This window comes from Rattus rattus, chromosome 13 (assembly GCF_011064425.1).
Source record: "Rattus rattus isolate New Zealand chromosome 13, Rrattus_CSIRO_v1, whole genome shotgun sequence".
Taxonomy (NCBI): domain Eukaryota; kingdom Metazoa; phylum Chordata; class Mammalia; order Rodentia; family Muridae; genus Rattus; species Rattus rattus.
In genome coordinates, this window is record NC_046166.1 from 8,942,023 (window position 1) to 8,965,160 (window position 23,138).

Sequence of the window (23,138 nt, forward strand, 5' to 3'; positions counted from 1 at the left end):
TAGTCATATCCATCCTCTGCTACCCAGGGATCTTCCTGCTGAAGTTCTCAGGGTCCAACCATGGAGCAAGGTGGGAGGACTGATCTGATGAGAGCAAGAATCTATGTACTCCCGAGGAGCCCCACAAGACTCACCAACAGCTCGTGGAGGGTCGGAAGGTGAGGCCATAGGAAAGCACAGACTCACTCAAGCTGCCCCCAGATCCCAGCGGGAATGCAAAATGCACTGTCCAGGGACAAGACCAGGGTCCGGAAGCAAGGGCGGCAGAGCCGCGAATGACCACTAGAGGGCGCTCCAAACCAGACAACGCAGGCCCTCCTCGGCGCGGCACTTCCCAGCAGAGGTCAGACTTTCACAGCAACACTTTGCGAGCGACTGAGGCTGCTGCAGCCTTGAGAGGCCAGCCAAGGACAGCTGTCAGAGCATCATCCCCAGAGGCATCGAGGAGACAGGAAACCTGCATCCTGCCTGATGATGTTCAGCCTGGGTTGCATCCCCTGGTCCTACCAGCGGGCTCGTCCCATGGGAGCCAGGGGCAGGGCCAAAGGCAGGGCGCCCACAGGGTGAGAAGAGGGGCGGCAGCCCAAGTGCTCCCTCCGGGCGCTGAAGAAGGAGCCCCCGGAGGCTCAGGCAAAGGCAGAGAAGCCTCCAGGTCCAGATGAGCAGAGGTGAAACCCAGGTGAGCCAGGACCGCTCCAGGAGAGCCATACACAGCAGCGACCTTGTGTGGGGTGAGTGGGTAGCCAGGGCTGCACAAGTTTCCTGACCCCAGGCTGTGAGTTCATTCTTTAACGATGGACTTTAAAAACCCTCCTAAGCCACATTAAATTGCTGCGTGGCTCGGAGCATCCGGATTCCACAGTGAGACCCTCCCCCAGCCGCTGTCAGGTGTCACATAAACGTGTGCATTGCGCAGTCCTATGCCAGCTGTTATTAATGCCTGCAGGTGGGGTGAGGTAGGGCACAGGGGCACTGGCCCGAGTCCAGGGCAAACAGATCTGTTGTGCGCATGGTGCAGAGCCATGACTAGAGCTGAGTCATGCTCAGGGAGGCGTCCAACTCACCCTCTAGGCCTGCCCCAGCTGTGTGCAGGCTTGGCTGGGTGTGGCCTGCTCTTGACCTTGCTTAGAAAGGTAGGTTAGGAGAAGACTGAGGTGGGGAGCTGGATAGCAAACCGTTTCCTCTTTCACAGAGGTGACCCCGCTCTACTGCAACCCCACAGTAGCATACCGGTTTAGATCTACCCCTCCTCAATTCCCGCAAACACACACACACTTGTAACAGTCTCCCGGAGCCTATGCTAGCATCCACCTGTCTCCTCTGCCTGCCACCTCTGGGCTTGCGGAAAGCCAGCACCACCCAGTTCCTGAGATGGGATGAGGACCCAGCTGCTTTAGCCAATCAGAACACCGCACTCACTGGTTTGGATTCAGTCGAGTGGGTTGTTAGTGCCCGAAATAAAGGAAAGAAGGACTTTGACAGGCCTTTCGAAGAAACTCCCTGGTTTGTCTGAGACTGGAACGTCTACTTTTTCCTCCAGGTCTGTGGGAGAGAAGAAATGTTAGCCCCAAAGCTGATTCCAACATAAGGGGAGGGTGGGGGGAAAGGAAGAAGGAAGGAGGAAGGGGAGGAAGAAGGGGGGAGGAGGAAAGGTAAAGGGAGGAGAAGGAGGAGGGGGAAACACCCCAGAAGCTAACAGAACTGAAAAGAAAAAAAAAAAAAAACAAAACAAAAAAAAAAACCCCAGACTTGATTGACAGTGTCAACCTGCTGGATCCAGCCACATCTGCCACCAGTTATGAGGATGCTCCTCCTAAGGGAGCCAATACATGCTCGCACTTGCATCCCTGAATCCAACTTTAACTCCAGACTCATTTGTTTTTTTAAATAGGCTTTCCGTGAGGGCACAGGCCGGCTTTGAAGTCACTATATAGTTGAGGGTTACCTTGAACTTTTGATTCTCTACCCCCACCTCCTGATTGCTGGGCTGTGAAGCCAGAGCATTCATTCTTAAGCCTTGCTACAGTGGGTTTGGGGTGCCTCCTCCCTCTGTGCCCTTACCACCTATGCTTCCAAACTGCATGCTTCTGGACAGACTGAAGGTGTCACTCCAGATCTCCCAGGGTCTCTGAGGTCTGTACCAACTCCAGGGTCTTCCTTTCCTGGCCCCATCTCTGCCCTGGAGGCTCCCAGCTCAGCTCAGTATTCTAGGCTGTCTCTACTCCCGGGTTCCAGGTCGTATCGACTTTTTGGGCTTGGGCCCTTGCAAATTTAGGGCTTAGTGACTGCTTCAGTCTCTCTGCTATCCCAAAGGCAGTCTGCCTTCTCCATTCCAGATGCTGTCCCATCACTCCCGGGACCAGTCAGTGACAGGAACTGTGCCCACATGCTAAAGTGCAAGCCAGAATCATTCTGCCCCAGCAAGACCCACAGAACACCAGCCACTAATCCATAGCCCCAAGCTTCCGTTCTCCGCAGCAGGGGGATGGACCGATTTAGCCCACATCTCTACCTCCTCCTCAGCCCTCCCTCCTCCAGCCCAGCCTGGAAGAATCCACCAGGAACTTGTTACAAGCTCAGCTGGTAGAGGCTAGCAAAATGGAGACAGGGTGGGTAGGGGAAGAACCTGGCTTTGCTTTAAGTCTTCTGGGACTCCCTGTGAATGGCGTTAATGGCTGCAGAAACGCCACTTGGCTAGTGACAAGCAAGGCTTTTGTTTTTGTTTGTTGTTTGTTTGTATCCGTTCTTCACAACTGTAAATGACGTAGCGACGACACACTTCCAAAGATAGAATGGAGAAGTGGTACACGGAGGATGTGACAGAGTTTTCTTGGCTTCTACCCCACACATGGACGGACCACAAGCCCCAGGGGCCATAATGTGAGCCAGGGGCTGCCAGCACGCTCAGAACAAACTGCACACGTTCCCTTACTTAGCTCCACGTTGTCTCCTAGAGCCCATGGCTCCCAGAGCCTTCGCTCCCGCGGATGAATCTGACATCTCCACCCTCTGAGACGCGGTTGTCACTGCTGGTCCCATTTCACAGATTTGAGGAACTGATACTCTGACTTCTCCACTTCTGCTCTCAAATCCCCATGGTACACGCTCCACAGAGAAACTCGTCTCTCGCTGCAGGCTTCGTGTTTGAAATCCAGGCAAATGCCTGGAAAGGGCGTTCTAAATATATATGTCTTTACTGTAGATGCTGATCGCCCGCTGCTGAAACCGGGAATTAGCTCGTCTCTCTGAGGATGTGGCTGCTGCCTTCCAGAGAAGATACGGGAGAAATCTGCACGCTGCCAGCTTAGAGATGCTGCCGGCGGCTTCCAGCAAAAGAAGAACCTTCGCCTCCAGATACTTCAGTAAGAATTTGGCTCTGTGTGGGGAATGACTGCCTGTGTGCTTGACCCTTCGCTTAAGGGTGGGGTCGATCGGTGAAAGAACCTCCTTGGTCTTGTGGGCCGTGGGCACCATGCACCCCGGGGCTCAATCCTCCTCCAGCTCTCAGCACAAGCTGGTTAACCAGCACTCAGCCATGATCCCAGCATCTGTTCTATGTGAGCCTGAAACTCAGGCTCCAGCATGAGAGCAAGTGTCAAGGGTCCTGGGCTCCAACGGCTGGGGACTCTAATGACATTTGATGTCTATGAGGATCACTATGACCACAGATGGCTTAGACACTACGTAAAGCTTCCACAGGGAGAACTGGGCAGCCCAAGGCTCCTCTGTCTGTGCCAGGAAGCCTGAGAGTGAGCTGAGAGTGTAGAGGATGATTGAATAGCTCCAAGGAGTTCTGGGAAGGCAGCAGCTAGTCACGGCAGGACTATTATCTGTTTGAGTCACCGGCAGAAGATGGTCTGGTATTCCCTGAAGATTCTGGGCCCTTCAGTAACTGAGTCTTGTAGGTGCTGGGTTGCACAGATGTTGGTGTGACCTGAAGGTGTAAGGTTATACAGGTGCTGAGCCTCACAGGTGCGAGGTCATACAGGTGCTGAGCCTCACAGGTGCGAGGTCATACAGGTGCTGAGCCTCACAGGTGCGAGGTCATACAGGTGCTGAGCCTCACAGGTGCGAGGTCATACAGGTGCTGAGCCTCACAGGTGCGAGGTCATACAGGTGCGAGGTCATACAGGTGCTGAGCCTCACAGGTGCGAGGTCATACAGGTGCTGAGCCTCACAGGTGCGAGGTCATACAGGTGCTGAGCCTCACAGGTGCGAGGTCATACAGGTGCTGAGCCTCACAGGTGCAAGGTCATACAGGTGCTGAACCTCACAGGTGCTGGGTCTTAGAGGTGGTAGGCCCTGCAGGCACTACTTTAAAGTGTGGACACTGGCTAGACCTCAGGCAGGAAGGAACTGGTTGTGTTGGTAGCTGGGTGGTATTCTTTGGTAGTCTAGACCTGAGCGCTGGATTCCAGAAACAGATGCCATCAGTGGCATCCTCAGGGATCTTGGTCCTGTGTTAGAAACTGAAGGAGCTCTTCAAACTCTTCAAGTTCCTCTGGAGACTTCAGTTTAACCAGCCTTAGGTGGATCCCAGACTTCAGCACATTTCTAAGCCTCCACCAGCACCAGGAAAAAGTGAACAGAGCCGCGGGGCTTGGACTCCCGCTGTGCCTCTGTCGTCGTCAGCAGGCACAGCTTAGGTGAGGAGAGTTTCTTCTTTCACAAAGGCAGGGTTGGGTGGGCTAGAAGCCAGGACTGGGCTCTGAGCCCTGGGCTAAAGTCTAGGCAGAAGCTCCACTCTGGGGAGAAATCGGGGTGTGGGCAGCTAGGATCACAGCATCTGACACTCGGCAGGTATTCTCCTCCAGCTGGGGTCACAGCTGACTTTTGTGGGAGGATCAGCTGCCAGATTTGTCTGATATGATGGATTGTCCCCACTGCCCTGCTCTGGAGGGCATGTGCCAACCTCTTGATAAAGGGACAAAGACCGTGTTACACGAGAATTTAATGAATAAGATGGAATTGATTTTTCTATTAAAGTAAAATTCACATGGCAGAGGGTTGGCCGTTTTGAGCTATAAAATCCAGTGGCAGTCCAGACAGGCAGTGTGTTGTGCGGCCACACCTCAGGCTATCTGATAAGTACTGTCATCCTGCATGGACGAAGCGGTCCCCGCTCCCATCCCCGACCGCCGCCAGCCCGTCTCTCTGTCTGCATGGATTTAGCTGTTGCACAGATCTGATAAGTGCGTGCGTGTCTCTCTGTGCACTCAGCATGCTGTCACCCAGGTTCGTGGGTGCTATAGCAGGTGTCTGTGCTCTCTTCCCATTGACTGCAACGGTTCTAAGCGACGATTGTCTCAGACACTTAGGCAACTTTCTCCTGATCCCACCCCCACCCCCACCCCGCTCCTGGTTTAGTCATTACAGGAACAGAACTGACTGATAGAATGAAACGTGTGTGTGTGTGTGTGTGTGTGTGTGTGTGTGTGTGTGTGTGTTTTATTAGAATGACGTATAGGCTCTAGTCCTACTAGTCCAACAACGCCCGTCTCCCAACAGAAACACCAAGACTTTGGTAGTTGTTCAGTCTGAGAGTCTGGATATCTCGCTTGGTCTTCAGTTTATGTCGAAATCCCAAAGAAGGTTCTAGAACCAGCACGCTATTAAAGCATCTAATCCTGCCTCCAGAGAAGGATGGATGGACTTTCTATTGAGAATTGGGACAAGCAGGCAAAAGGTTAGCGTTTCCTTCTTCCGTGATCACCTATCTACATGGGCTTGCCACCAGAAGAAGGTGTGGCTCCGATGTAGGGTAGGTCTTCTAACCTCAAATGACCCAGTCAAGAGAAGTCTCTCACGGGTGTGCCCAGATGCTTGGGTTTTAGTTGATTCCAAATGTAGCCAAGCTGAGCTTAGCCTTCGCACCTAGAGAACGTTATTGAGGAATACAAATTTGCCCTTGACTGCTGCTTGCAAAAGTTTGGGACGAATATACAGTTCTTAGGGATTAAATCCCCCTGCTGTACCTGATAACATCACCTTGCACACCAGTGTTCTGCCAGAGGACCTGCTGGAACTTTCCGCGTAAGAGGAAGCCAGAGCCACATGACTCTGTCAGATGCCTTTGCACCTCGTGAAAGGGTCACATAGTTAATGTCCTCGGTTCTATTATGTTAACAAAAGGGACAGACAGGTACCGCACCTCTCGGGTGTCAAAATTAGGCAGCTGTGTTTCTGAAATCGACCCCATTGGCTAATGGTTCACATTTTTATCTTTCTGGAGTTTACTTTACTGGCTTGCTTGTGCTTGGCACTGCTGTGCGTGTGAGATCTTGAGGAATGGTGGGCAGCAATCTTCTTTTACACACGGTCTCCTGTCTGGCTTTGACATCAGACCATCAGTGAGTTGGGAACCAATCCCATTCTTTGTCTGTTCTAGTCAGGGCTACTGTTGCTGTAAAAAAACACCACGACCGAGAGCAAACTGGGGAGGAAACGGTTTGTTTGGTCTACACGTCCACATCACTGTTCATCATCAAAGGAAGTCAGGACAGGAACTCAAACAGGTCAGGAACCTGGAGGCAGGAGCTGAGGCGGAGACCACGAGGAATGTGCTTCCTGGCTTACTCATCATGGCTTGCTCAGCCTGCTTTCTCACTGAACCCAGGACCACCAACCCAGGGACGGCATCACCCACAGTGGACTGGGACCTCTGACATAAATCACTAATTAAGAAAACTCCCCACAGCCAGTTCTTACGGAGGCATTTTCTCAGTTGAGGTTCTCTCCTTTTTAGATGATTCTACCCTGTCGAGTTGATGTAAAAGTGGCCAGTACAGTGTCAAAGTTTGCTTTCTGTTGTGATGAAGACCGCAGCCAAAACCAACCTGGGAAGGAAAGGATTTATTTGGCTTCACACACGTGGAAGTCACACAGGTCATCGCTGAGGGAAGTCAGGCCAGAAACTGACGCAGAAACCGTGGAGGAAGGCTGCTTACTGGCTCAGTCTCTGTCTCGTGCTTAGCCAGTCTCTTAAGCAGCCCAGGACCAACTTCCCAGGGCCGGGGCCTCCCACAATGGCTCTGTCTTTAGTCAAGGTAGCTTCTCCCAGATATGGGCAGGGCAATCTGATCTAGGTAATTCTTCAGTTGAGCTTCCCACTTCCTGGTGACTCCAGGCTGTGTCAAGTTAACAACCAGAACGTTCCTTCAATGAAGGAATTGGAAGCATAGTTGTTTAGGACCTTGGGTCATTGTCCTTCTTGGGCTTGGCTTGCCTTGGGGGTGGCCCACCGTTTGTTGGCATCATTTGCTCACGGAATTCCCTTGTAAGCCTCTGTAGAGTTGTGTCAAGAACTCCATTTCCATTCCTGGGCCTTTTTTATTACTATTGGCCAATCTGGTTGAAGGATTGCTGAGTTTATAATCTTTTCAAAGGCATATATATATATTTTGGCCTTTTGATTTTCCTCTCATGCTTTGCCTTTTCTGCTCCACTGTCTCTGACTGAATGTCCTCATCTTCATGGTTTCCTCTTCATCTGCTTTGGGTCTGGCTTGATTTTGGTGTCTTAAGGTAAGCATGCACGTTATTGATATCTTAATGGACGCACCCAGAGTTAAAATTGTGTTAGTTTCAAGTATTTGACAATTTCCAAAACGTCTTTCTGTTATTGTTTCTAATTTAATTCCAGTATAGGAGGAGGATGTACGTTGTATAATTCCAATTTTAGCCTTATCAGAACTTACTCTAGCCTAGTATGCATCTACCATGAAGGATATTCCAAATATCCCTGTGAACAAAATCTATCCGTATGAGGCGCGCCTTGTGTGCTGATTAACTCAAATTACTGATGTCACATCTTCTATGAAGCTTCTGGTGTCTAAATGTTCTTCAGTTACCGAGATCGGAGCATGAAAATCTTATGATTTAACTCTCGGTTTTCTTACTATCTCACCACTGCTTTTTGCTTTGAGATTTTTGAGGCTTTCTTTCTAGGCGTGTACACATTACTGTCTATTGCTCCTTCTGTGTTAGCCTCCCGGCATTGTGACAAAATGTCTGAAAAGGTCAGCTTGCTAGGACTTTGAAGATGGCTCAGTAGGTAAAAGCTCTTGTCATGCAAGCATGAGGACCTGAGTTCGAATCCCCAGACTTGCAGAAGCTGGACACATGGCACAAGCTTCTGAAATCACGGTGCTGCTATGGCAAGATGGGAGGTGGAGGTAGGGCAATCCCCAGACCTTCAGCCAGCTAGCCTGGCCTACATAGTAAGGAAGAATAAACAGAGACTGTCTAAAACAAAATGGTGCAGACACATTTTGGAGAAGGGGACAGTTAACATCTCAGATTGTCTCTGATCTCCACACTCACATTAATACACACAATGCACATGCACGCACGCACACGTGCATACACGTACACACACACACACACACACACACACACACACACACACAGGGGTGATGGTCAGCTTTCAAGCTGGTAAGGTGTGGGTAAAGTTACTTGCTGCTGAGTTCAGTCCCTGGATTCCACAGTGGAAGGAGAGAGCCGACTCCTCAGTTTGACCAGCCCCTGGCATCCACAGGAGCACTGAGGCATGCCCATACTCACACACAGCAATAATGATGACACTGATAGCTCTCAAAAGGAACGTTTTGAAATCAGTTTACTGAGGAGAGAGTCATAACCACTTGTCCTTCGCTTGGGTCCCTGGCAGCACAGAACCTTTCCAGGAACGTGGGCCAGAAAGCTATTCACCCACCACAACCAGGAAGTAAAGATTGAATGAGAAAAAAAAAAAAGAGTCTAAAGCCCTCTGTCTTCCTCAAGAACAAGTGACTGATCTCTTTCCACCAAATGCCCATCTCTTTAGGACCCAGTAGCAGCTCAGGCTGGGGACCAAGTCTTTCTATTTAAGCCTTTAGGACCTCTTCAGATCAAACCATAGCCGCTTGCTGGTGTGCCCCTGAGTCAGTCCCGTGAATACTCCTGTCCTTACCTCTCTTTCCTCAGCTTCTGTTTGATCATGATTGACATGGCCAGTGCCAGCGTCGTACCAGCTTTGGTGTTGCACACCTTTTCCTTTAAGCCTGTGACTTTGAAGCCTTGTCATGCAAGCATGAGGACCGAGTTCGAATCCCCCTTACACATCTCTTACAGAGAGCATGTGGTCCATCTCACCACTCTAAACGAATACTGTAGACCTGAGTTCCCCCTGAACTCCCACAGGAGTTTGTCTCACCCACAAAGCCGCACACTAGTGGTATTCAAAGGTTGTAATTTAATCTGCCTACAGGAAGTGACTGGTATGTTTAATGAGCAGAATTTCCACACATCTGTTAGAGTGGATTAAATATAAAATGGTGTAAAATTAAAGCATGCACTCGTAGACTCTTCCCTTTACTCCTTGTTTCTATGGTCTCCGGTCTTCAGTTAGTCCATGGCTGCTGCTCTGCCAATGGGCCCTTCCTTCAGCATTTCCTCTAACTCGGATCTGACAGCAAGTACTCCTCTGCCTCGGCACACCAGGGGACGCTGCCATCTTGCTTTTCTGGTTTTTAAAGTCGGCTTTGACAGGGGTTGGCATTGATTAGCAGTCTTCATTTTTCTCTCAGTACTTCAGGTGTCCCTCCACCTCCAGCTCCCACTATTGAGAGGAGCCGTCAGCTGCTAATCAGGTCAGCACTCCTCCCTATCGCCAGGCAAACTGCTAATCAATCACATAGGTACAGGTCAGCATCACCAGGCTGTTCAAGCTACTGTCAAGCCTTTGGGGTGAATTGTAAATTCTGTCATCATCTCATTGTTCCACAACACCAACCCTGGCACTGTCTATCTGTCCACAGCCACCTCAGTGCTAGGATGGACATAACTCCCTGTGTCTCTGTGTCTCTGTGTCTCTGTCTCTGTCTCTCTCTGTCTCTCTCTGTCTCTCTGTCTCTCTCTCTCTCTCTCTCTCTCTCCCTCCCTCCTTCCTTCCCTCCCTCCTTCCCCCTCCCTCTTCCTTCCTCCTCCTCCTTGGAATACATCAAATAGAAAAGTCCCATTCTTCTTTTCTTTAAGTAATTTTTCTGCTTTCTCCCTCCCATCTCCATCTGTCATGTAATGCATCTCCACGCGTCTCCACGAGTCTCTTTGCAACTCTACACATCTCCACGCATCTCCACACATTACAAGCGCACTGACGGAAGTGCTTGTTGCTGTTTTCTATATCTCTGCAAGTCTGTTCCCTTTCTTTCAGCCCTGTTGTAGCTTGTCAGTCCCCTGCCTCAGCTGATTACCTGGGGATCGCAGGCCAGGTCCGTCAGGCACAGCCGTGTTGAATCATCTCTGTCCATCTACTCTCAAGTGCACTCGTTCTCTCTTCTACTCCCCCACACACACTCCTCGTGCTCCCCACACACGCTCCTCGTGCTCCCCACACATGCCCCTCATGCTCCCCACACACACCCCTTGTGCTCCCCCACACACATGCCCTTGCTGCCCCCACACACCCCTTGTGCTCCACACACACGCCCCATGCTCCCCCACATGTGCCTCCCACATGCTCCCCCACACATGCCCTTGTGCTCCCCACACATGCCCTTGTGCCCCACACACACCCCCCATGCTCCCCACATGCCCCCATGCCCCACACATGCCCTCATGCTCCACATGCCCCACATGCTCCTTGTGCTCCACACATGCCCCCCATGCCCCCATGCCCTCCACACACACACCCCATGCCCCCCCACACATGCTCCCCCATGCCCCCACACACGCCCCCTTGTGCTCCCCACATGCCCCTTGTGCTCCCCCACACATGCCCCCCGTGCTCCCCACACAAGCCCCTTGTGCCCCCACACATGCCCTCATGCCCCACACACACGCCCTTATGCTCCCCACACATGCTCCCACATGGCTCCCCACACAAGCCCCCCCATGCCCCACACACATGCCCCCATGCCCCCCACATGCCCCTTGCTCCCACACACATGCCCCATGCTCCCACACACATGCCCCCCCCCACACATGCCCCCATGCTCCCCACACATGCCCCAGTGCCCCCACACACACCCCATGCCCCCCCCACATGCCCCCATGCCCCACCACACATGCCCTTGTGCCCCCCACATGCCCCACATGCCCTCCACACACACCCCCATGCCCCCCACACATGCCCCCATGCCCCCCACACATGTTCCCTTGTGCCCCCCACATGCCCTCATGCTCACACACACACACACACACATGCTCTCAGCCCCCACACACATGCCCCATGCTCCACCACACATGCTCCTTATGCTCCCCCCCACACATGCCCTCATGCCCCCACATGCTCCTTATGCTCCCCCACACATGCTCCTCGTGCTCCCACACATGCTCCTCATGCTCTACCACACATGCTCCTCCCCCACACATGCTCCTCCTCCCCACACATGCTCCTTGTGCTCCCACACACACACACTCCTGCTCCCCCTGGAGATTTTCATTTTAGTAGTGAGTCTTCCAAGTCAAGAAATTCTGTTCTCAGTTTCCATCTCCCTGAAATTGCTACTCCATCACTCTCACATCTCCCTGAGGTTCTTTACGGTTTTCTTTTAGCTTTCTGAGTTTACTGGCAAGAATGTTCTTTTTTAAGTCCTCATTTGTGAGATCCAAACCATGAGGAGGAACTCAGAATTCCTGGCGGTGTACAGCCCTGTCTCCCTTTGGCTTTATACATCTCTTTTGGTGTTTTTAAAAACTGGATGCTTTACCTACGTATGCTGTGGCTTCTCTCGAATACCTGCAAGAAGCAACCTAAGGGAGGAGAGTGGGTCTGCTTCACGGTTTCACCACAGAAGGCAAGGAGCCTGGGGCTCTGTCCATGGTGGTGGGAACTCAGGAAAGATCAGGAAGTAGAGACCTTGGGCCAGAAGCAAAGCTACTCTATGGCATTCAATTCTCACTCCCAATGACCCAACATCTGCCACTTACAAATCCCTGTCCACAGCTCTACAAAACAGGGCCGCCAGCTGGGGACCACATATGTGAACACTGCCCTGACAGGGGGACATTTCACGTTCAAACTATACTATATTTTCGTTAGGGTTTTTGTTGTTGTTTTGTTTTGCTTTGAGACAGGGCCTCACAGGCTGGCCTCATACTTATGACCCTTCTGCCCCAGCATCCGGAATGCTGGCATTACAGACAGAAGTAAGCCGCCACACTTGCTAGACGTAGGCACTTTAGATAAGAGGTCAAGTGCTTTCTTTGACAAATTGCCGCCTTTCACATCTCTGTTATGTGTGCACTTTAGTCTTGCTTTTGCTTTTAAATGTGGCTTCCTTGTGGTCACCCTGTTCCTGTGTTGTTTGCTAATCCACTAGTGGGTGACTCTTCTGCCCGTACGTCTGTGGGAGGGCGGAGAATTCTCCCAATGGAGAACTTGCCCTACCTAGCTCTCACGTCAACAATATGGCCAGGCTTGAGTCAGGCAAGAGCACCTGGGAACTGGGGCCAGTTCTCTGTGGCCTCCACTGTAGGAGCTCCCAGCCCTATCACAAACACCGCCCCATGCAAACATGGTGGTCTTCCCAAGTCTCTGCTGCCAAGACGACAGAGGCTGCTTGCTACGTGGCTGTTGCTGACTGCTCAGAACTGAATGAACCATTTCCGCCTTCTGCCTAGTCCCCGTCATGGCTGCATCCTGGCACAAACTCTCTTAAGAACTGAGCTGGAGGCCAAGGGCAAGGAGCAGCCCTAAGTAAGAAAACCGCAGACGTGTATTGATCTTTCTCAAAAGTTCGGCAGTTATTTCAATTAATAGTATTTTCTTTTTTAATTTTTTTTTTATTTTGTATGTACATTAGGTTTTGACTGCTCGTATGTCTGCATGAGGGTGGCATGCCCAGGAACAGGACTTACAGTTTTGAACTGCCCCATGGGCTCTGAGAATTGAACCCAGGTCCTGTGGAAGAGCAGCCAGTGCTCTTAACCACCAAGCCGTCTCTAGAGCCCCCCGAACAGCATTTTCCGATGGTGTTCGTGCACTTGGTTAACTCCTGGGGTTCGAAAGCAGTTGTGTTTGTCAGTTTTGTTTATCTTTAGAGTCGCATCTCCCAGTTGTAGCTGGGAGTCTTGCCTCTGTGTGGTTCAGGTTTCCCCTGAGTCTGCTCTCCTCTCAGGATGAAGGCTCCGTCCTCTCACTTTGTTGCTACCTCACAGGTGCTCATACAAACATCACTTTGACTAAGGAAGGGGGGAAGAAGGGGTGGTTGGAGCTCTTTGCATAATGAATGATCACCACAGTTATACCTGACACATACATTTAATTACCGTTGAGTGAATGTGTGACTTTGAATGAATGAATGAATGAATAAATGAATGAATGAATGAATGAACAGCATGGGGGAAGGTAAATGCAGGTCAGGTGACCTTGTTGAGGCCCTGAATAAGAATAAAAATGCTGGGAATGAAAACACTGCAGAGCAGAGCACTGACCTGTATGCAACCAGGGAGCTACTGAGGAGGCATCTGGGGCTTCTGGCTGGGCAGTGGAACGGTTAGTTTGATGTAAGGTCATCTTGCAGAAGCCAGCATCCTTCATAATGATGGCAAGCAAACACACACACACACACACACACACACACACACACACACACACACACACACTCACACACACACACCCCAACACACACACACACACACACACACACACACACACCTACACACACACACACACACACATTCAAACACACACACATACACACACTCACACACACATACACACACACACACACATACACGCACACACATGCTAGAGACACCTCGTAATGGCACACAGAGAGCAGAGTAAGGGCAGAAGATGGGCTCAGCTGCTATTGTGTGCTGTTAAGGTGAATTGGCTAGGGTGGGGTTGGGGGCAGAGTGTGTCAACCTCACTTGCCATTCCCTGGGAACAGTTCCAGGTTTGTTTTTTTTGAAATAAGGTCTCTCACTGGGACCTCGTACTCAGTCCTGGGATCCTGCTCTCTACCAAGCTCGAGCCGCCATATTACGGCATGTTTTTTTGTCTGACACTAGTGCTGGAGTCAAAGTTAGGTGCAACAAACGCTTGCTAACTTAGCTGCCTCCCCAGCCCCTGGTGGCTCTCCACAGAAGCCGCTGGCAAGTGGTGGGGCTGTGTGGGGAGTGGGGAGGGCAAAGCACTGTTATCAGCCACTCAGCTCCAGATGTTCTCTTGGTAAGAGATGAGTCAGATAGACTTGTTCCCCCCTTTCCCTCATTTCTCCTTCTAATGCTTCGACCAAACTAAAATTGATAATAGCTAGGAGTTCGTCTCGTCCTGAGTCAAGCTCAGCTCAGCAGGCGAGCATGGCCCAGAGTGGGCAGTCCTTCCACTTTGCAGGTGAGGAAACAAATCCCCAGACAGGAAACAGAGAAACTGCACGTAAGTGTGGGTCCCCCCAAAATACATCCTAAACAAGGGCCAAGGGAGAGGTGGAATACTGGGGAGACCAGCCAGGAAGCGGGGCTGCGGCTGGAGAATGACCAGAAGAAAGGGGGGCTGCGACTGGGGTGTGGGGGAGACCCTTTCTGTACCAGCAGCCTCCTAGCAGAGACTCTGGAGAAGGCTTGAGATCAGTGGAAGAGACATGGCTCCCGAGTGAACTGAACTCATTTGCCCGGCTCAGAAGGAGCCTGAAACCAGGAGCCAGCAGCCGGCTCACCCAACAGGGAACTCTAACCACAAGCTAGCCAAAGACACAGCCATAAACAATTTACGCTTTGCCGAAACTACCACCTACCCAACCCAGGAATCTTCCTGTCACCCAGTGTAGGACACCGTGTGAACCGGAAGCCCCCTGACGCATGGAAGGGCTCAGAGGGACCCTGGTCTGGTGACAAAGATGGAGAAAACGGTGAGCAGAGAGAGGGGTCCACGAGCAGGTGAAGTGACTTATCTCAAGGTAGCCCGGCCCCGAAGCCCACCCTGGGAAACCTTTCCTGTGCCTGGAAGACCACTGCTCACAAAAGGGGCTAAGAGAGAGGTAGAGCGGTGTGCCTGGCCAGCTTAAGGAGAAACTCACTTCCCCACGGTCCCAGAAGCTGGACGATGGAGGTGAAGGCAGGGTTGTTAGCTTCAGAGCACCCCTCTTTGCCTTCAGGTTCCCGTCTCCCATGCTCCTTGTGGTCATCGCCCTGTCTATGGCTGTGTTCTTACATGCTCCTCTTAGAAGGACACTTCTCATAAGGACTCCTCTTAGAAAGCCACCGATGGTGGCTCCAAATTGGACTAGAGCCACTGTATGACCTCGTGTAACTTAGCCACCGCTGTGAGAACCCGGTCTCCAGCAGCCGCGCTCCGAGGCACTGAAACTTGAGGCTGCATCCCGTGAGCTTGAAGGGAACTCAGATCAGCACCCTTGTTTGTCTCAGCTCTGAAGGGCTACAAAGAACCTGTGCCCAAGAAACAATGCTGGCAGAACCCTCAAGCAAATGTCTAGACAGATGCGGTGCCAGGCAAACTGCCCTCCAGGGAACCAAGGGGGCTGAGTCGGCAGCTTTTTCAGAGAGCCAGCTTCCTGTGGTCACCCCTGTTCCTGCCCTGGGGAACAGCTGGGGAAACAACACTCCTGTGGTGGGTGGAGAAACGAAAACCACAGCTAGCCATGGCCTCTGTTCTCTGCCCTCTGCATCTGCCCCATTCAGTCAGCTCAGTAATGCCTACTCCATCACCTTATGCTGCCCCTTTGGTGGGAAGGAGAGAATGCCATACTAGACCGTCCCCTACAGAGCTTACAGAGGGCTTGGGGTAAGCACCGAATATTCATAGGAGTTCCCTTCTGATAATAAAACACCACAGTTAATCTCTGACTGGGAGCTAGAGAGAGAGAGAGAGAGAGAGAGAGAGAGAGAGAGAGAGAGAGAGAGAGAGAGAGAGACAGAGACAGAGAGAGAGAGACAGAGGGAGACAGAGACAGAGACAGAGACAGACAGAGAGAGACAGAGAGAGACAGAGAGAGAGAGAGAGAGAGAGAGAGAGAGAGAGAGAGAGAGAGAGAGAGAGAGAGAGAGAGAGAGAGAGAGAGAGAGAGAGAGAGAGAGAGAGTGTGGTTTGCTCCGTGTACAGAACAACCTCCAGTCTCTGTCCTCAGAAACCACTTTTTTTTTGAGGTGAGGCCTCTCACACTCCAAGTAACTTAACTCGGATGCCAGAGAGCCCCAAGGATCTGCCTATGTCCACCTCCCAGCACACACTACCATCCCAGCTTTTTACCTGGATTCTGGGAGTAAAACCCAGGTCCACATATTTTTAAGCCAAGCACTTTAGGAGCTAAGTGATGCCCCCAGCCCGACCATCTCCCAAGTCCTTTTGCAGCTTTAAAAAACAACAGTGGAATGGTGGAAACTCAGAGCCAGGGAGCTCACCCGGAGCCTGGCATGCCTTCTGCCAGTTGTGGCAAGGTTCTAGAAAGAATTCAGGCAGCGGAGGGGAGGGCCGAGCACGGCAAACGCCCATGCCGGGAGGCAGAAATAGCTGCTTCCATCTCCTGAGGACTCTGAGGAAGAGCCTTTCTCCTCTTTGAGTAGAAATGCAAGCGAACGGTGGTAGGCTGAGCTGAGCAGCCAGCTTAAGCCCTGGGTCTGTCCCTGTGCCCATTTTCCAGTGGTACCTGCTGCTCACAGAGCCTGCAGGCTCTCGGAAGCCTGGGCCTTGGAAGTGAACTGGGGTGGACATAGCAGGGGGCTGGGCGCCGTGGCCAGGGAGGCATTGGATGGAAACCCAGGTGCACAGGAGGCTCAGTTGACCACTTGCATCTCTGGGGCTAGGTGGGCTTATTGTGGTTATCCTGTGTTGGGCAAGATGGGGAGAGCTCTCTAGCCTCACGAAGACCAGCCGTTGATGCTGACTCCTTCAGGAAAGGGTATAGCTTAAGTGAGAAACTCCCAGGAGAGGATGTTTCCCCATAGAGTTAGGTCAGTGTTGTGGGGCTGAAGGCCTGGTCCTCTTGGTAGAGACAGCCACCTCAAACTGGCAGGCTGTGTCTGAGAGGCCAGCCTAGCCACCTGCTAGCCCTGACTTTTCACATACCACACACACTCTTTGGGCCTCATTTTCCTGTATAATATTGAAGTCACAAGGGAGTCTGTTACATGCATAATGCAGGATGGTGGTTCCTACTGTGTGGCATGTAAGAAATTTTTAAACGATTGTGACATTTGTTAAGGGCAGACATGACCATCCAGGCACGGTGGGCGCCTGGCCACATCATATGTCTCTGGACAGCAGGAGTGTCCTGAGCCTAAGGATAACTAGGATCTGCTGATCCGGGATGCTCAAGGGTGGTCTGCGTGCCCTTGCAAGGAAGAGAGAAGTACCAAAGTCCAGCCTCGGCCACTGCCCCCTTCCTCTGCTTCAGAGTACTGTGCCCATCCTTTCCCTCAGGCTGAGTCTCCAGGTAATTCACATGCAGGACCGGCACCCCAATCCAAACAAGCCTTTTATGAAGGACAAGAGGTCCCTTCTTCCTTCTTCTAGGATAAGCCAACCTCGTGCTCGGGCTTATCTTTAGCTAATCGATGGAGCTGGTAGCCTCAATGATGCCCCAAATACCGCCTTGGCCGTTCACACTGTAGACAGGAACAACAGTACCCAGCCCCACCCACAGCTCGCACGTGTGCTTACAATTATTAGATCAGAAGTTACCGTGTGACCTTTGGCATATCAGAGGACGCTGGAATGCAGAATTAAGCTCTTGTTAAGAGGATCAAGCTGCTGTAGTGGGAGCCTTCGCTACTCCTCTGTGTCCGGCTCTCCACAGTTCTGAGTCCCTGGTCCCCGCACAGCATCGCATACTCCAAACCCTGCTGTGGTCCCTGGCCCCATCCTCAAGAGCTGGCTTCTTTGAAGGATGACAGCTGTCCAAAGACAGCATTCTCAGATTCACCAATATCAGTAAGATATCAGATAACAATTCAGTTCAGTTAGGGAGCTGAACTATCCAGGGCGAGCACACAACTTATGAGACTGTAAACTAGACTCAGACTCACAGAACCACTGTGACTTCTGGAGCCCGTTCACAAGGTGCCCAGGCCACCTATGCTTCTGTCCTCCCTGCTCCTTAGTCAACGTTTCCTTCCACCCCTCTCAGCTTCAATAACTCATTGGGATCACTCACGAAATTAAAAAATGTATGATTTATTATACTAGGTACATCCCTGGACAACCCAATCATAGAGAGAATAGAGCAAGGGCTGAGGGAGAAGGGTAGGGACGCCACACCTCCTTGAAATATGCCAGGTACCCAGAACCTCCATGTTTAGCCAACCTGAATGCTCCCTCAAGAAACTTTCGTCAGGGGACTCTATACTCACGTCATAGGTGTGACCAACCAGATCAGACCACTCACCGTGGAGGTTAAATTGATCTCCAAACCCACCCCACCCCCCAACTAGTCACCTAATTGGTTCATCTGGCAACCTGACCCCACTCTCCCAGAATCGCTGCATTAACAGAGACTTGGACGCCGGGACACGCAATCCTGATGACTGAAGTAAGGTCCCCCACAAACTCAAATAAAGGTGGAAAACCAACTCCACAAACTTGTCTTCTGACCTCCACCTCTCATGCATGCCATGGAAATTGTGCATAACACACACACACACACACACAGGAATAAACAAAATAAAAAATGTTTAAAAGACTCAGGAGCCTTTGAGAAGCAAAGGAGCCCCCTGTCCTATCATTCAGCTTCCAATGAGAGTCACACTAGGGATCAAGTATAAAGACTCATCTCGAGTCACTCCTGTCCGAACACTCACTGCCTGGGAAATGACCGGTGAGGCTCCTTTCCGTTGATCCTCACAACCCTGCCAGGTGGTATTCAGATCCCCATCCTAAAAAAGGAACAGGGGCATGGACAGGGTCCAGCTATGCTCACCAGGGTCCCAGCGGGTGTTGGATGTCAGTACTGACTCACGCATGATGAGTAACCGAGAGCGACTCACATGGCCTAACAGTTAAAAAAAAGAATCTCGTCTCACTGGAGAGAGAGAGAGAAAAAAAACCACCCTAACCACTAATAGTTCCAAGAAGTGGCATTTTGTGATCACTGTGACTTCCTCTGAGTAGTGTGAGAGCTAGTGAGTCCCAGGGACTTGCTGTGCTGGCTTCCTCTTCAGGGCTGTGTGCCTGGGGACACTGGCAGTGGCTGACTGTTGACCTGTTAGCAGGAGCTTGGTTCGTGGCCCATATTTCTTAAGGACAGGCCCTTACTTCCAAATCCTAGGAAGGGAGAGAGGTGGAGTCAGACTTGGACCCCAGAGACCTGGCCTGAGATGCCCCAATTGTCCATTTAATTCATAATTATTATGATACAATATCTTTTCCTAAGGGATCCAGTGGGGGTCCTGGGCACACAAACACATCTACTCAAAGCTGCTGTTAGCCACCCCTGCTTTTGCCTTGCAATACCCCAGACTTCTGTGTCCCTTGCTGGATGAGAGAGTAACAGCCTCACCCTGGAGGACATTGGAGCATCCATCCAAAGATAGCGGAGTGCAGAAAGGGGGAGTGCCAACCACATTGCCAGGGGCCAAACAGGACCCAGACAGTCCTCAGAGGTCACCAAATAGTGTCTGTCACCTTGCAGGAGGTCCCTGGTTCAGGTCACTGGGACATAGTTTGCGAGTAGCCACCCCTGCTCAAAAGCTTCTGTTCTTTTAAAAATGAGGCTGGCTTTTGCCGTCTGTTGAAATTTGAACCACGCACGTGTCAGCATCTCCAAAATGGATAGGAGGGCTCGCTAGACCTCTTTACCTTTTCCTTCTCTCAGTATGAGCACGTTGAATAAATCTTCCTCTACTTTTCACTTAAATTTTTAATAAAATAAAAATTTAGGGGCTGGAGAGATGGCTCAGCAGTTAAGAGCACTGGCTGTTCTTCTAGAAGACCAGGGTTCAATTCCCAGCACCCAAATAGCAGCTCACAACTGTCTGTAACTTCAGTTCCAGAGACTCCAACAAACAGATGTACATGCAGGCAGAATACCAATGCACAAAAATGAGTTGTTTAATACGCACATATATACATACACACATACATTCATATATACATACATACATACATACATACATAATACATAATACATGATATTTCTGGCCTGGACCAAATTTTAATAAGGCATGGATAGTCTGCTGGCATTCAACTTCCAGACTTTCTGTCCCTAAGGCTCTCAGGAACCCCCTGACCTGGGCGTGCTTCAGACTACCGTACCATAAACTACGCTCCCATTCCCCCATCTTGCTTTAGACGGGTCTCTGATCATATCTTATCTAAACCACTCCCACCCTCTTGCTCACGCACCCTGTACCCTCGCCTGTGTGAGTGCCACACTGGGATAGAAACTGCAGCCTTGGTTGGAAAGATGGAGAGCAGTGACAGAGAGAGGGATGTTGACCCTCTCGCTGAGGCGGTGGACAGAGTCTGAGGAACGCACCAGAGAGCCTTCCTCTGCCCACAGACATGCTGACAAAGTCTGGTGTTGCCGTCCACACCCACAGCACGATGCCACCTGTGCTGGGCTGGAGTCACCATCTCCCTGTGACAAGTCCGGGACTCGGACTTTCCTTTCCTTTCCAGGGTTTGTGGATGCTCCTCACCGCTCCTGCTCACTGGGCTTGTGGATTTTCTGAACCACTTTGGTGCTTACTCAAGACTGTGGATTTATTGTAAGAGGGACATCCCTGAACAACCTGATCACAGAGACACATGGGCCGCTGACATTTATGTCATTCGCTCAAGGGCTAATTGCTAATTGGACAGAGATTTCAAACACTAAATGGAAATTCTCCTGGTCTTAATGGTGTCTCCATTCCCACCTTCCACACTCCGCCCCACAGCCGACAGCTCTGCTCCAGAACTTACGCTGAGCAGAGCCTGACGACCACAGGGAGGTGACAGCTCAGGGCTTCCTCAGCACGTTGCCATGGTTTGTATCTGAGGTGTTCTCCACAGGCTTCTTTTGAGTGTTTGTTCCCCAGCTTGCGATCCTTTCTTAAGGCCATGGTGCCCTGGGTGTAGAGTCTGGCAAGGGAGAGTAGGTTGGTTTGAAAGTATACCCTGGTGTCCATCCAGGGCTCTGCTTATGGGTTGCCTTCATGTGAATATCACTGTCTCGTGTTCCCACGGTCATGCCTTCTCCATGACAGACTGAAATCACTCTGAAACTGGGAGCCAAAAATAAACCTTTATTCCTTAAGTTGCTTCTACTGGGCATTTTGGTTACAATGAGGGAAACATACCAAGGTTTACATATGTTTGACTTTGTCTAAACTCTTCTCTCCAAACATCTCACCCCCAATCCTTTTCTCCAGAGTTTTGTCTTGGGTTAGTTTTTGTTCTGTTATCTGCTGTCTGAAGCCCCAGTAACCAAAACATTTGCCTCTGAGGGTTTTCAGAGGGAACCCCTGCTCCCTGCTAAGCCATGGGAGAGTCCTGGGTTAGTGAGATCAAGAAAAGGCCCCAGCAGAGCCATCACTCCCTACAGTGCACGAGGATGCTAGCATGTGAGGTTTCCAGTTTTCCCTGACCTAGAGAATTGGAACAGGCCTTGAAGGAACATGGGCCAAGTATCACAAAGCTGTGCCCACTGATCTCTAGCTCGGGGTTCTAATTAAGGGATTCCCACAGTCCATGCAAGCTTAGGCTAATTTTCATATATGTGTGTGTGTGTGTGTGTGTGTGTGTGTGTGTGCGTGTGTGTATGTAAATGTATATTAGAGGACTTCATATAAGTTTTGATCATATTTCCTCACTTCAATCCCCCAACTCTTCCCATACCCACCACATACTCCTTTCTCACCCAACTTTCCTTTCCCCATCAAGGCCAATTTTTGCTGCCCAAATATCTTGGGAGGTGTGGCCTACCACTAGAGCATGGTAGATTTATCAGGGGCCACTTTCCATAAGTGAACTGACCCTTGATCTCCCAGCAGCTAAGAACTGCCAATGGTTCCTCATTAATTTTTAAAATTCTTACATGCAGCCCTGCCAGCTCTTGGGGGCTTCTGTTGTTACTGGTGTTGCTGGTGTAAGAGAGAAGACGTTTCTTCTTAAATGAAATTCCTCCGTCGCTTCATTTCCCAGGTGTCCATTCATTTACTCCTTATTTCTTAATTGGTGTATACTTGTAGAAAATGGCACTTTCTGCGTGGACACCACCCCCTGTAAGCCACCTCCGACTGCTTATTTTTAAATACTCATTTCGTATATTCTAACCATCGTTTTTTTCATTGGAAGTCTCCATGTCTTGTCTTCTTTTCCATGAGACTGTTTAGGGGGTAGAAAGATCATAACATGGCCAGGATCGGAATTTACAGGTAACGGCAAATTCTGGTCTTCTTTGCTCATACAGAGAATTCCAGGACAGATTCTCTGCACACTGTCCAATCCCACACTGGCCTTTCCTTGGCACACCACACAGTGAGCCACACAGGAAAGCACTCCTTGTTGCGGCTTCCATCTGGATTCTCCTCCTTCACTGACTACACTGTTAGGGCTTTTAGCCAACCACCCCTTCCTCTGATGGTCTGTAGATGCAGAGCTGCCCAAGTCTGCTCTGAGTTTCTTTGACCTCTCATGTTCTTCTTGGTGGTCTGTCACAGTTACAGCCCCAGCCAAGACTCTCTTGTGAATGTCATCCTTATATCCAAGTCTCTTCTCAACTCTCCACCTTATGTCCCTCTGTGTGTCAAGACCACATCCCAAGGATGGGACTCCATGAGACTGGTCTGGTTCTAAGGACTAGCAAGAAGGACACTTGGCCGAAGTTGCTTCTTTTGCTCCTCTAATGATCCAGGAAATGAGAGCAGATGGGGAAATGGTTGGAAACCATGCAGACCAGTGCTGGGCTTGAGATAAAGCAATGACGTCACCATGCTGGGCTTGAGTAAGGCTGAAGCTGTGAAGTTACCATGCTACAAGTCTATGCTGCCTGTTTTGTTATCAAGATGGGTGCTCAGAGGATTTGTTAGGCAGCTGCTCATCAATGACCTACAAGAAATCCACTAGGTCACACATCAGTGGTCACAGAGATTACATAATGTTGTTGAGTACAAACCATGCCTTGGAGAATACTGGCCGTTGACTGAGGATCCTACCAGTCCCCAGGAACCAGCTGAAGGAAAGCAATTTGTGAGTGCTTGACCCTGGCAGAGGCA

General features: G+C 50.8%; 1 protein-coding gene across 1 annotated transcript in view; it reads left to right on the forward strand.

Annotated features, from left to right (window-relative positions):
• Window positions 1–641: 641 nt before the first annotated feature.
• Arhgap22 (Rho GTPase activating protein 22) overlaps window positions 642–23,138 on the forward strand; it is a 156,196-nt gene continuing 133,699 nt past the window's right edge. The window contains exons 1-2 of the mRNA XM_032919278.1: window positions 642–679; window positions 3,203–3,362. Of these exons, the coding sequence (XP_032775169.1) occupies window positions 3,311–3,362 (52 nt within the window). The 5' untranslated portion in view covers window positions 642–679; window positions 3,203–3,310. The remainder of the gene's footprint in view (window positions 680–3,202; window positions 3,363–23,138) is intronic.